Source organism: Motacilla alba, chromosome 3 (genome assembly GCF_015832195.1).
Source record: "Motacilla alba alba isolate MOTALB_02 chromosome 3, Motacilla_alba_V1.0_pri, whole genome shotgun sequence".
Classification (NCBI taxonomy): Eukaryota; Metazoa; Chordata; class Aves; order Passeriformes; family Motacillidae; genus Motacilla; species Motacilla alba.
Window position 1 is genome coordinate 93,313,176 of NC_052018.1, and position 12,835 is coordinate 93,326,010.

Below are 12,835 nucleotides of genomic sequence, written 5' to 3' on the forward strand. Positions count from 1 at the left end.
AATGCACATTATCAAAAGTATACAATTTAAAAATCCGACGAAGTGACACTGAGGCTAGAATGCCACCCTCTCAGGCATTTTGAAATGCTGACTTGTTTCTTTGAAATGCTGACTTGCTCTATTACATGTAGCACCCATGTTTACTTATGCTGCCCTTTAAGTGTTGACTGTAATGGGATAATTAATCATATACAATTCTTTCCTTCCTACGAGATCCTCTTCTGTATCCATCCACTATGCTTTCACTCCATTTCATTTCCTTAGCCAAATAAATATGGCTTCTAGGGAATATCTATTCCAGATATCTTTGCCATGCTCTAAAGACAGTCTTAATTTCCTCCTGGCTTTCACCAGCACCCTCACTACAACATTTGAATACCTACCAAGACTATACGTGAACTACATCTGTCTCTTGTCAACTCCCCAGTGATCAAAGAGCTTTTAAACTTAAAAGCCAGGTTTTACTAGGGGAAGGAAAAAAAGAAAGCGTAACCAAAATTACAACACTAAGTGACTCCAAGGGACCAAAGAAGACAGAATAGAAATGAAAGGTGTCTTATGGGGTTCCATCCCAAAGCTCCATGTACCAAAAATTGCATTTTTTTGTGGGCTTATTGCTTCTGCAAGCAAGAACTCTGTTATTGAGTGTACTGTAGTTAATATTTACAGCTCCTCATGTACTATTTATGAATAATTCCAGCATCTAACATGATACAGATTGACCTTTAACTAAGGTTTACATAGATTCTTCTGTAACAATATGAAATATCTTCCTTACTCAATTCTTGATAAAACAACATATGCCATATCCAGTTTTCAGACCTCAGATGTTTAAAACCATTATGGATAACTCTGAAGACCTGAAACCTTTACTGCATCCAGTCAATCTCTCATTTCTATTCATATATTTTCAAGCATTTATCAGAGGGGCTTTATTTATTTTAAATTTTCTTTTCTATTATGATTTCTATAAATATTCCTATATATTTTGCCATTACCTTTCTCTATTAAGCTCTATACAGTTCATTTAAAAGAGGCTCTGAGGTTGCAATGTAAGGCTAACCTTGCTTGACTGTCTTGTTCTTTCATGGGCTGTTTCTAGCTCGTCACGTGACAGCTTGGCAAGTTTTTGAACATACTTTTGCTTGAATCTAAAAGCTAATCTTTGCATACAAATGTTACCAAAATCTGGACTCCACTCTCGGTCCCTCAGTTTCAATTTGTAAAAGGAAGAGCTATCTCCCAAAGCTAGACCCGAGGCGTTTAGAGAACAATTTGTAAATGAAGAAGCTGAATATTTTTTTCAGAAAATGAGAGACAAGCTTTGTGAGGACTAATTTCCTCTTTTTTTCATAATCTGGGCCCCCAACATCCACAAATCATTCTTAAGCAACCCCTTCTTCGCATCATCTCAGACTTCATAGGAACATATTTCATCATCATTCTTCACCAAAATGAAACTCAGGAAAGAAAGAAATCCATTTGGTATGTCAGATTTCATAACACAGTGATGCAAATACCTAAACTAAGATTTCTATTTGTAATAGTTATGCAGATTTTTCATTTCTGGTATTGCTCTGCTGCTCAACAGCTAGCCAGATGTATATGCCAGATAAATTCAAGACAGTAATTTTAGCTGTATTAAGTGTAAATCTGACAAAGGACATACTCCGCCATATGTAAAAAGCCTTTCAAGAATCTCTGATTTCTAGTAAAAGACATTGAAAAAACCCACCCTAAAGCCAAAAACTTTCTTATAGCACCTCAGTTATGGTGACTTTCTCTGCTAATACAGAAGTTTAAAAAAAAACCTCCTTGCTGATAGAGCTATTTCTTCTCAAAAATATTTTCTTTTTCTCTACCAAAAAAGTTATATTAGGAAATTTGCTTCACAAAATGCTTACTTAAACCAAAAAAATATATAATTAAATAAATTTATTTCCACAGTTGCTAATTCATTTGGGTGGGAGCCAAAGAAACAGGTGTAAATCTATCAGACAGAGTTTTATCATTGCCAGTGATAGCCAAAAATCAGGATGGACTTTTATTTCACTTTTAAGTGATAGCCTTACAAAAAAAAAAAAAAAAAATTAAAAAATTTAAAATCTTAAAGCTGTTTGGATTCCATGTAAATCTTTGATAAAATTCAAAGTAGTTAATGATATATTTCCAAATACTAATTCTATTTTATTATTACTGCTATTTTGTTTCATATTTAATAGATACTGACATGGCTATTAAAGAATGAGAAAAATATTTAAACAACATCCTTATTGTACTCTGAATTAATAGAGTTAATTCAAGCACTTCAATTATAGTTACAATGCATATATACAAAATCAAAGATGTGACACTCAGTGGAACAACCCATTAACATTGACAGGAAATATCTGATAAGTCAGATACATCATTAAAATGGATTTGGTTTGTTTTCACAAGGCAGCATAAGTCTTGCAAGAGTGCTTGGTGAACTTCCAGATCTTATAAAATATTAATCCTTACAAAGTAACATTTCACAATGTGTGTTCTAATTAAAAGGACACTGTCAGCTTGAATTTTTTTTTTCTAATTTGACCCATCTTAAAACTTGAAATTTCAGTTCAAGTCCCATTTAGACTGTGTATCTTACACTTCTGCTTAAGAAGTGAGAAAACTTAAAACTCCTATGAAATTTTACAAAAATCTTTCACACAATCATGAGCACGGTATCAAATGCTCTGAGGTTACCTCTCCTCGCTCTGTTCCTGCAAGCACAGACTGCTTGGGGGTTTTTTTTGATGTGTGATTAGTCTCTCCCCTTTGCTACTGCTGTTGCTATTCCATACAACCCCTTCTTAATTTTTAGAAAGGCTACTTCCAAAAGGCATAAATGTAGCAAGGAATACGTCTTGTACTCTCAATGGAAATCTAACACTCAGTGAGACTGAGGGATTCATTCCTTTGATGTAGCTAATTTTTTCTTAACCTCAATTCTTTTTCCTTTTTTATTTTTTTCTTTTGAGACAAATAATTAACCTATGGAATCTTTTCCTTGAGCAAGTTTTTTTTTACTCACACATTATGGTTCTGCTTTTGTTAAGTTGTATGCAAACAGCTTCCAAGAAAACCAAAGGCTGTATAAAATAAGTAAAAAGTGGTAAAATCGAGCTCTCCTCCATGTATTTATCTAGAATACCATGACTTATATCAATCAAACCCATTTTAGTTCTTCCATGGCCAAGAATTATAAAACTGTTAGAATCACAAATGAAAATTATAATTTTGCATTTATGGTGGTTTTGATTGCATTATGGACCACTTGAACTCTTTGTTTCCTTTCAAATGAAACTAAATTGGAAGCTGAACTCTAGGACTTTGCTTACTGCATTCCACCTATTGAATGGGTCTGAAGTCCACAGGAGCAGACTAAAATTACCATGGAGTAGTACCTTCACCCTACAGGACTCTTGCTAGTTGCTACAGCAGGCAGAGACAATCTTTATCAGATGCTCACAGTCTAATCTCAGGTTTGCATCTAATGTTTGAAAGTGGCATAATCTCTAATAAGAAATCAAATCCATGAACACAACACTCCTGATGGTCTGTGGTGGAATGGCTTTTGGTGAGGGTGGATGTCGGAACTCAGAATGTCCCTCAGACATTCTTGGTTGCTCCGGACCCAGGTCAGAGGCATCTGAGACCCTGGTATGCAGCCAGAAAACCCTGTGGCTTTGAATGTGACCCATGGATCAATTTACCAACTTTGCAGGAAGAACAAGAAGTCACAAAAGTTTAGGTATTGTAGTAGAAGTAGTCACAAAGTGAAAGGAAGGATTTTTGAGTGCTGTACAAGGGGGTTTTAAGCCTTGTATGCAGGGGTCCAAGTTTTGTACATGGGGGTCAGGGGTTCTAAGATGGAGGGATTTGGGTGTGCCCTGTCCTCCTTCTTTGTCCTTCCTAACCTCCATGTCTTTGGTGATGTTGGCACTCACAGATTGGTTTAGAGTAGAAAGTCACCATTCAATATAGATGATGGGCATTGGGGAAAAAGTATAAACATGTAACACGTAATGTATGATATAAAAGATGGCACCAGCCCCCTGGGAGGGCAGTGTGCCTTTGTCTGACCTGCTGAACGGGCCACAGCAGTTCAGGAAGAAAATCTTTTAGATAACTTATAATAAACTACCTTGAGACTGGACGACTGAGGACTACTGAATCTTTCTTTGAAGGCACAGGTTGGAGGAGAGACTTTTCCATCTTTTGGGGTCACCCCAATCCGGGGATGAGCCCAACAGGTGGAGAGTGGAATACATATTTTTCCTTAATTGATACAAATCTGCCACTGAAAGTTTCCCTCTGAAAGACAGGCCTACACTAACACACATATACACACTCTTTCCTAGGACTGAAATCCCAGTGTGAGGCTGTTCATAGGTGGCATAGACAGACGAAAGTGAGACTCACATTATTTCCTTCTGTATAGCTTTCCTTGACACACAGGCACCTGTATGGTTTCATACTTGTGTCACAATCATCAGCATGGCCATGGCAATTACACCTGAAAGAAAACAATAGGTGGTGTCGAAAGTTAGAACATGAAAATACATCTGTGCAAAAATATATTACACAGTCACAAAGTAAATTCTGTGTATTACATAGTCTGGTTCTTTAGTAAGAACAAATAAATGTCACCAAACAGAATGTTCTTAGGTGCAGTAAACTACAAAAGATTACTTCACTCAAGTATTTTTAAGCATCAACAACTGCTTTTCCAGAAAATAAAAACCAGCATGTAGTAGAGCTACTCTTGCCTTATATAATATGCAATGAAAACTGTATTTCAGTATGTAACATTAATATGTAAATTTTTATTAAATAAATTACAATTATTCATCAATATTAAAACTTCCAGTGTGGCTCTAGTTTTTTAAGAAATTTTAACCACACCCGGAATAATTTTGAATTTTAACCCATTTTATCTCCATTAAAATTTACATTTCTTACTAAAATAAAATCTGTATAGGGTCTTAATTAATAACCATAATAATGGTCAATAACCATACCGCTCTACCTGAAAGACTGCTCTTCTGGAGGCATGACACAGCTTTGCAAACTACAGTTGAAATTATTTTACTGTTAAATCATCACTAAGGTAAAGCTGTTTTAGTAACAGCATTATCATAATACATCTAAATCAATAATCAAAATATATGAACAAGATAGACAATTTTAAAGTAAACATGACTTCTAACAGGGTGCTTTCCCTCAAAATGAGAGCTACCAAAATAATTTCAGGAATAATAATACTTACAAATCTGCACCATATGCTTCTTGGAAACTATTTCATTGCCAAATTTGCATATTATTTCAAGGATTTAATTAGTCCCTTCACAAGACAGCACACTTATCATATACAATGAAGTTGTCAGTCACACATAAAACAAGTTTCTCTGACAGCTACCCAATTTTGAAAGGAAAACTCCAACTAAAACAAAGAAAGAGCTCTGCATTGACTGTTTAAATTGCCATGTCTGGGAATCTATAGCTTGGAAGAGTTACTGAAATAAAGCACAAGCCATTGTTTCAGTCATAAGCCTTTGCTTAGAGGCATTGGTAATTCCAAGTAAAGGATTGCTTTTGACAGATTTGTGTAATAAGTATAATTAATTGTAAAATAAAATGGGAGCAAACAGTTTTGCAAAACAGTACACCAATCATTTCCAACTTGATACACGGCTTCAGACCAAATTCCTTTCTCAATCATACATGTAAAAGCAAAACAAGTTGATCAGATTTCAGGCAGGTCCTTATATGCCGTGCTGAGCTGTAACAGTCAGACACAATGCTGGATGTGGGAAGAGTCATGTAACACTTACCTTCCACTGACTGTAACTTCATTAACTCCATAGTACCTATGCCTAAAATTTACCCAAGGTTCACTAGTGTGATACTGGCCACGGAGATGAATCCTCACTTGTGTAGCTTTTACAAATTCTTGAAGAGATGGAGTATTATAAAAATCATTGTAACCAGGTCGGTGATTTGGTTCCGGGGTAAGAACACTGAAAGTTAGATTACCATGAGAATACGGTGTAAAGCTGTTTAAATAGAGAGGAAAACAAATTAAACTCAAAATATTACATATTTTACAGATTCTAGTCCCTAACATACTGTTTCTCAGAGAGGGTCTCAACTGTAAATGGTGGTTTCATGCTTTCTGAGTAAAAATTCTTATGTCAGGGGATTCCCAGTCACCAGAATTCAAGACAGGAAAAAGAAATGTCCTCTATATGTCTGTTTTGTTCTAAACCACCATGCTCTTCTCCAGACCCAAAGTTTCCAATTAAAAGTAAAGCCTTTACCAGGCAACTTCAAAATATCATTAAAGTGTGATTGATACAGTGTCACCTGCACACATTTTCAAGAAGTTTAACATATTGTCCTTGAGAAACATGAACTAGGCTTGAACCACATAAGTAAAACATTCAGACGACTAACACAATAATTAATAGGCTTACATTGTTAGTAATACACCTGCTAAACATATAAAAAAACAATACAGAAACAACTGTTATATTTTGAATTCCAGAGTAACGGGACCATATGATCTGCTCATCTGAGTGAGCAGAGTTAAAAACACATGCTACCTTCCAGGAAGTGAAGCGCAAGATACTGTAATGGAAAGCAGTAAGATTGAGAGTAAAACCGCATATTTAAGCCCAGGAAGGGGAAGGACAATCCTGAGAATTCAAGTAAAATTGAGTAAACAAGTAGATACAAAGTGCACGTTTGCACAACTTGGTATGAATCATGTCATGTTGGTCTATGTACTAGGCAGAGTTTAGCCTCTGGAAGAGAAAAAAAGTCTGCTTATTTGCACACCTACATGGGATCATTAAAAATAGGTATCCCACCTTATCACCTGGCACCTGACATGCAACACTCAAAAAGTGTCACTTGAAAATATGTCAGTTTTTGAAAGATGAGATTTCTAGTTAGGCTAGGTCTGCTGAGTCAAGCTCTTCTGTCTTCGTGAAGGATCTTTGAATTTCCCGTGCTCCTAATCCAGGTCAGTGCTTCACAAAAATCTCAGTGGAATATATCTGTTTCTCTGGGTGATTATGCCTTCTCTTTCCCTCCACAGGAAACTAAATAAAGTACATTTTTCCCATGTCATTTAGAACTGTAATGGAAATGTTTAGACAGGTACAAATGGCAGGTAATTAACATCATGTTGGTATGGAAGCATCAAAAGGAACAGCAGAAAGACTGTAAGGCTGATGGCAACTAGATAAGCAGGTCATCAAGATTTTAGGGTATCTATATGCAGTTTCTCAGAAAACAAAGGAGATTCTAAAATAAGGGGCAGCCAATATTCAGAGTAACCAAAGATTCAAGCCTCTGATAAGGGGATAAAGGACAGTGAGCAACTCCTGACTTGCATAGGTGTTACAGGATGGAGAAACAAAAACCTTAATCACTTTCATTTCATAAAGGACACAAAAGAGAGTCCATTCAGTACTAGCATGTGATCACCAAAACAAGAACCATCAAGTTATGGTAAGGATTTCAAAATCAAGGTCATTTGTCTTCCATGTAAATCCAGGGAATCCTGGATAGGCCACTAAGACACAAGGACACTGGTGTCTAAATCCTGGACAGACAATCTGGACATGTCTTGGCAGGTACAAGTTTGTGGGTATGAGAGAAAGAGGGACAAACAAGTTTTGTTTTACAATAAAATCCTCCAAGGAACTCTGTTACACTGCTGACATAAATTTGGGGCTTTGTTTCAACAGTAGCTCCTCTTCGAGCACACAGAATATTCACCAATACGTGTCTTATCACTTAAAGCTTTCTGTACATCAGCTGTACCCAAAAATTATTAATTCATATCATTTCCTATCATCATTTACATTTTAATTGAAGGGGAGAAACTGCTTAGAAAGCATTTATGGAAACAGTCCATATTTAACTCCTTGGGTCCTTTTTAAAATTATACAAATACATATTTTGGGGCTGAAAAAGGTATTGCACCTCACTTGGGTTATTTATCCAAAAACATTTGCCTATTTCCCTTCTCCTCTACCCACTTCCTCAAAGATCAGCAATAAAGCTCAGATTCTTTTCCAGAAGGGTGGTGTAACTCAAATGACCTTATGCTCCTCTCCTCAGAATACTGAACTCTTGGAGAACAAAGATGCTGACACTTGAAAAGTCTTAGAAAGGTAGCAAAAGTGGAAAAAAAAAAAAAGAAAAAAGGCAAAGTACCTACAGCACCTGGAAATGTATTTTCTCTCTGATTTCCAGCCAAGTACTAAACAAGTCTAATACTGAACTCAGGCAAGAGATAATGCAATTGAATGTATGCAGTGGCAAAAGTTCAATTATATGTATGTGTGTGTACATACATGGATATGTGCGTGTAATATGGTAAGATATTAACTATTATATATGTTATGTATTATATTTATGAAATGTATATTTTATATATTATATAGCTTTCAATTTTCATATGCTAATTGACAGTAAAAGGGTTTGCAACATATTTCTAAATGGTAATAATCCTTCTTGCCCCTCTTCCCACAGTTTTATAGTGCTTCTTGCTTAGAAAGATAAGAAAGCTTCAAGGTACCATTTTGAACTCATTTCTTACATGTGTTGCATAACACTAGCAGGGCTGAATGACTGGCTTTTGTACTTCAGTCTGGCCTCTTTCCTAAGCTTCAGAACAAGTTGCCCTCCCAGAGATCAGAAGGTAGACTTTCACATTCACTAGACAGTTTAGAACAATGTTATATTAGTACCTTCCTCCACTTATCCTCTCAGTGTTCTGCAATTCTACTGACAATAGCCATCAAAACACTAACACATAACATTTTGAAACTCTGCCTCAAAAATAACAGTGTCCTAGGGTGACGTTGTGATGCTTGTATCCCCAGTTGTGTGTTCTGTTTATTCTGGATATTATGTTCTGTGCCTTCAAGACTGGCTCTGAAGAGCGAATGTTTTGTTTCGGTTTTGTTATCAGCCTGCTCCCCCACGGCTGGCGGGATACAGAGACAGGGCAGTGCAGTACATAGTGCGGCTTTTGCTTTTTGCTTTGCTCTTGCTTCTGCTTTGCCTTTGCTTTTGCCTCTGCTTGTTAGTTAGTTTAACTAAGCAGTCCGATTTTTCCCAGGACTGTTTTTTTTTCCTTTCCTTTTTTTGGAACCACTTGAACCTGCTCCAGACTGGGACCTGGGAAACACCAAGCGTTTGTACCTTGTGGCCTGCAGCAGCCATCCCCAGTACCGGAGGGACCGACAACAGAACGACCATTCCCAAAGAGAGACTTTCTGAATTTGTCATCCTTTTCACAGCAGTGAAAGAGTGTTGTCATCTGGTATTGTTCATTCTGTATGCTGAGGGGTGCTTTGCCTGTTAAATAAACAGGTTCTTTCCACTTCTCTCCAAGGAATCCTTCCCGAACCGGTTGGGGGGAGGGGCTGTGTAGGTTTGCTATCTGGAGGGGCCCCCTTTGGAGGTTTTCTCCAAAATTTGCCCTAAACCAGGACACAGAGGAATCAATTGACTCAGACTCAAATGATTAAAATCAGATTAAAATTACAGAAGACTTTCTGGCAATTTTGAGTTGAAAGGTCATGATTAGGATCTTTGATATATTCAGCAGTCCATAACAAATGAGTGTGGCAAATTAAAAGATTCCATCTCATTGGAACATAGCAGTGAATTGTGTCAGGATGATACCTGTTCAAACCTGTATTATAATAATTATAATAATTATATATATAAACCTGCAGATAATACCCACTCATACCTATGCATCTGGAGACAGTTGACAGAGTCTGGTTTTTCCAGAGATCCATTGTTCTCCATTTCAAAAATACTGCAATTTCTAGCAAAATATTGCCAGTCTTCCCATTCTAGATCATCTCTTTTTTTCCTTTCAATTTTTATTGCTTCAGGGTGTGGGCTAAAGAACTGCAGTATAATATAGAATACCTACAAGAAGATAACAAATTTATGAACTGATATTAACGGCTAAGTTGTAGAACAATGAGAATTTAAACCTTTTTTTTAATACAACTATACAGTCCGCTTTACCACTCATAGACAGAAGCAGCCATATTTCACCCCACATATTCCTAACTAAAGGCAGAGAGAATCTTTTTTGTTGAACAAGCTCTTTGATTTCTCAGACACTATCAGACAACTACTGAACTACTGCATTAGAACATCACTTTTTCTCAAAGACTGTTTGAAAATGCACTGCAAAGTCAGGTCCACGATTTGTTATAGCCATGTTATTTTGGTAAAAATGAAAGTTGTGACTTTGTGTTGGCAAACATTTGACGAGTTGTTTGTCTGACAGCAGGTAATTTTTTTTTTTAATTCTCCATTTTTAGCTCAGAATCTCATCAAATACCTGTGTTGTTTTGCTTCCCTCCACATACTGCTTAAGCAGAAGTGTGTGTATCAAATAAGCAAAAGTCAAAAATTTCACATTCATTTGAAATCACTTTTAACTAAACAACCAATGTTTACATATGTAGCCAAAGCCTGTCATCACATTCTTTCCCTACTCACTATTAATTAAAAAGAATAGGCCAGAAAGAATATACAGAAATTTGGTGAATTCCCTATTGTGAATGCAGCCCCACTGCTGATATGTCCCTATTTCCAAGACATCCTGACATTCTTCAAGAGCCCAGTGGAGGGTTAGGAGCAATATGGCCTCTCCAATAACTATACCTGCTTATCATTTTCCCCTTTCATATTCCTTGAAAGGCTAATCTATCACCTCCAGAACATCTACAAACAGAAACATCTCTAATATTTCAATATGCATTTGATACATTAAATTTCATTTGTCTGCAGTCAGTTTTCTACCAGCAAGTACAAAAGAAGCACCTTAAGTTTTAATAGAAATTAAAATAAAAGTTGAAATTTACAAAAGTGGAGTTAAGACACAACAATCAGTTTCTAAATATTGGTGCCTTCACGCAGGATCTACTCTTGTATATCTACTCTAGATTACTGCTGGTTAAAACAGGCACACAAAAGAGAAAGCCGAGAACCATAATGCATTTTGTTGCTTTTTGCACTGTTATATGCCAATAAAGGAAATTTTCTTCCTGGTCCTCTAAGGATAACATTTTAAAGCATAAGGTTTGAATATCCTCAAAATTGCAATGCAATATCTATAAAAATCTTTTCCTAGTTTTGTTTTAATAAATGGCAAATGGCATCTTCCCATTACCTGATACTGTCCATTTTGTAAATCTATTGTGATTGAAACACCACGATCCAGACCTGCAGTATTAGCAAATACAGATGAAATCCAAGTGGTCCCGATATCATTATCATTGATGTAGTGGAGAGGATGGGCTTCTGCATCCAGTCTCAGCACCCTGTCATTAGTGGTATCATCTGCACCATTAGGGATGCAGTACCTCTGTATCAAAGGGTGTACTCGGGGATGACTTCCAGGACAGCGGCACTCAGACTGGGTATGAAGATGAGGGAATTTTCCAGAGAATACTTCCAGAATGTCTCTGTCACAGCATAAAGAATTGTAATTAGATACATGACAACAAGAACAACTGTCACTTTGTGCACCTAGGCTCATAGATAAAACAAAATTCAGGTTAGATTATAGTAGAAGCCCTAAACTCCTGATGTAAGCTCATAAGAATGGGGCACTCAGCTAGGAGTGAAGGCTCCCCCCAAGGTCTCTACATTATCAATGGTAGCAGTAGGCATCTTCAGAAAGTATCTGTGAAGAACTACTTGGAGCTCCTTTCATTGCTCAACACATATGGAGTTCTTCAGGCACCAAGGGAAAGGACTTCTTTGGTGAGAGGTCTAAAAGATTAATCCCACCATTGATGTGAGGAGAAAAACTCGTAACATTTTATTGCAGCATCATATTGGACTCCTATCAGCAGTCTGGATCCTGTTCTTAAACACACCACAGTGCCAACATACTGCCTGTAACCACAGAGAAGTTCAATGTTTGCACTCAAACCCTCCCAAAAGACCAGCTTGAACAATATCATATTGTACCTTAGGAAATCTGGATAGAAATATTTTCACTTTCAACTAATTTCTATCAAGATGTCCACTTTTTAAACTGCAATCAACCTAGTCATGTCAAATCATTGAGATACTTCAGTCCCCTCTGACATCAGCAACTGCAATAAATATGAAGGTAAGTAGGTAGGCAAGCAAGCAGATATATGGATGACATGGACAGTTCTGCATCTGCTCATCATTGATATAAAGGAAGGATTTTGTGAGTCTAGAAGAGACTGAATTTTTGTATTTAAACCTTGTAACTTTTCCCATTTTCCTACTTTACCAGTAAGAACATAATTTTGTGTGCTTATTAAGCAAATAAATACTTGCTAGCTGCCACTACAGCTCCCACAGAAACCCAGAGTTACAGGACTTTCTACATATCCATAGCCTAAATTAATTGGTATGCAGGCAAGACTTTCCTTCACAGTTTATCCCAGAGAAACATTTTAGACCATGTTATTTGTGGATATAAAATCAAATCTAGAAAGACATCAGTAGGCCAAAATAGTCCGTAAAACACCTTAATTTTCGATTTTTAAGCTTTATTCATTTCACTGACCTAAATTGTAGTTCAAAAGATTTGACAAGCATTGCTCTGAGAAATACAACCAACGTGATTTTCATAAAACTTGGAATTCAGATTCACATTAATGCTTCTAATTCACAGGAGCTCAGTTCATCATAATGTCCTGCAGACAGCTGAGCTCTGAGGAAACTGCTCTACATCTTATTGAAATACTATCATTAAGTAGCCTGAAGGTCTGCAGTC

At 36.6% G+C, this 12,835-nt stretch overlaps 1 protein-coding gene across 7 annotated transcripts in view; it reads right to left on the reverse strand.

Annotated features, from left to right (window-relative positions):
* Window positions 1–12,835, reverse strand: part of USH2A (usherin) — a 374,988-nt gene that overhangs the window by 328,221 nt on the left and 33,932 nt on the right. For all 7 annotated transcript variants that reach the window (XR_005256607.1, XR_005256606.1, XR_005256608.1 and 4 more), the window contains exons 6-9: window positions 11,246–11,540; window positions 9,803–9,987; window positions 5,859–6,080; window positions 4,447–4,540 (exon numbers count right to left, since the gene is read on the reverse strand). Coding sequence is in view for 3 of the 7 variants with exons in the window: in XM_038134130.1 (XP_037990058.1) it covers window positions 4,447–4,540; window positions 5,859–6,080; window positions 9,803–9,987; window positions 11,246–11,540 (796 nt within the window). In the remaining 4 variants the exon portion in view is untranslated. The remainder of the gene's footprint in view (window positions 1–4,446; window positions 4,541–5,858; window positions 6,081–9,802; window positions 9,988–11,245; window positions 11,541–12,835) is intronic.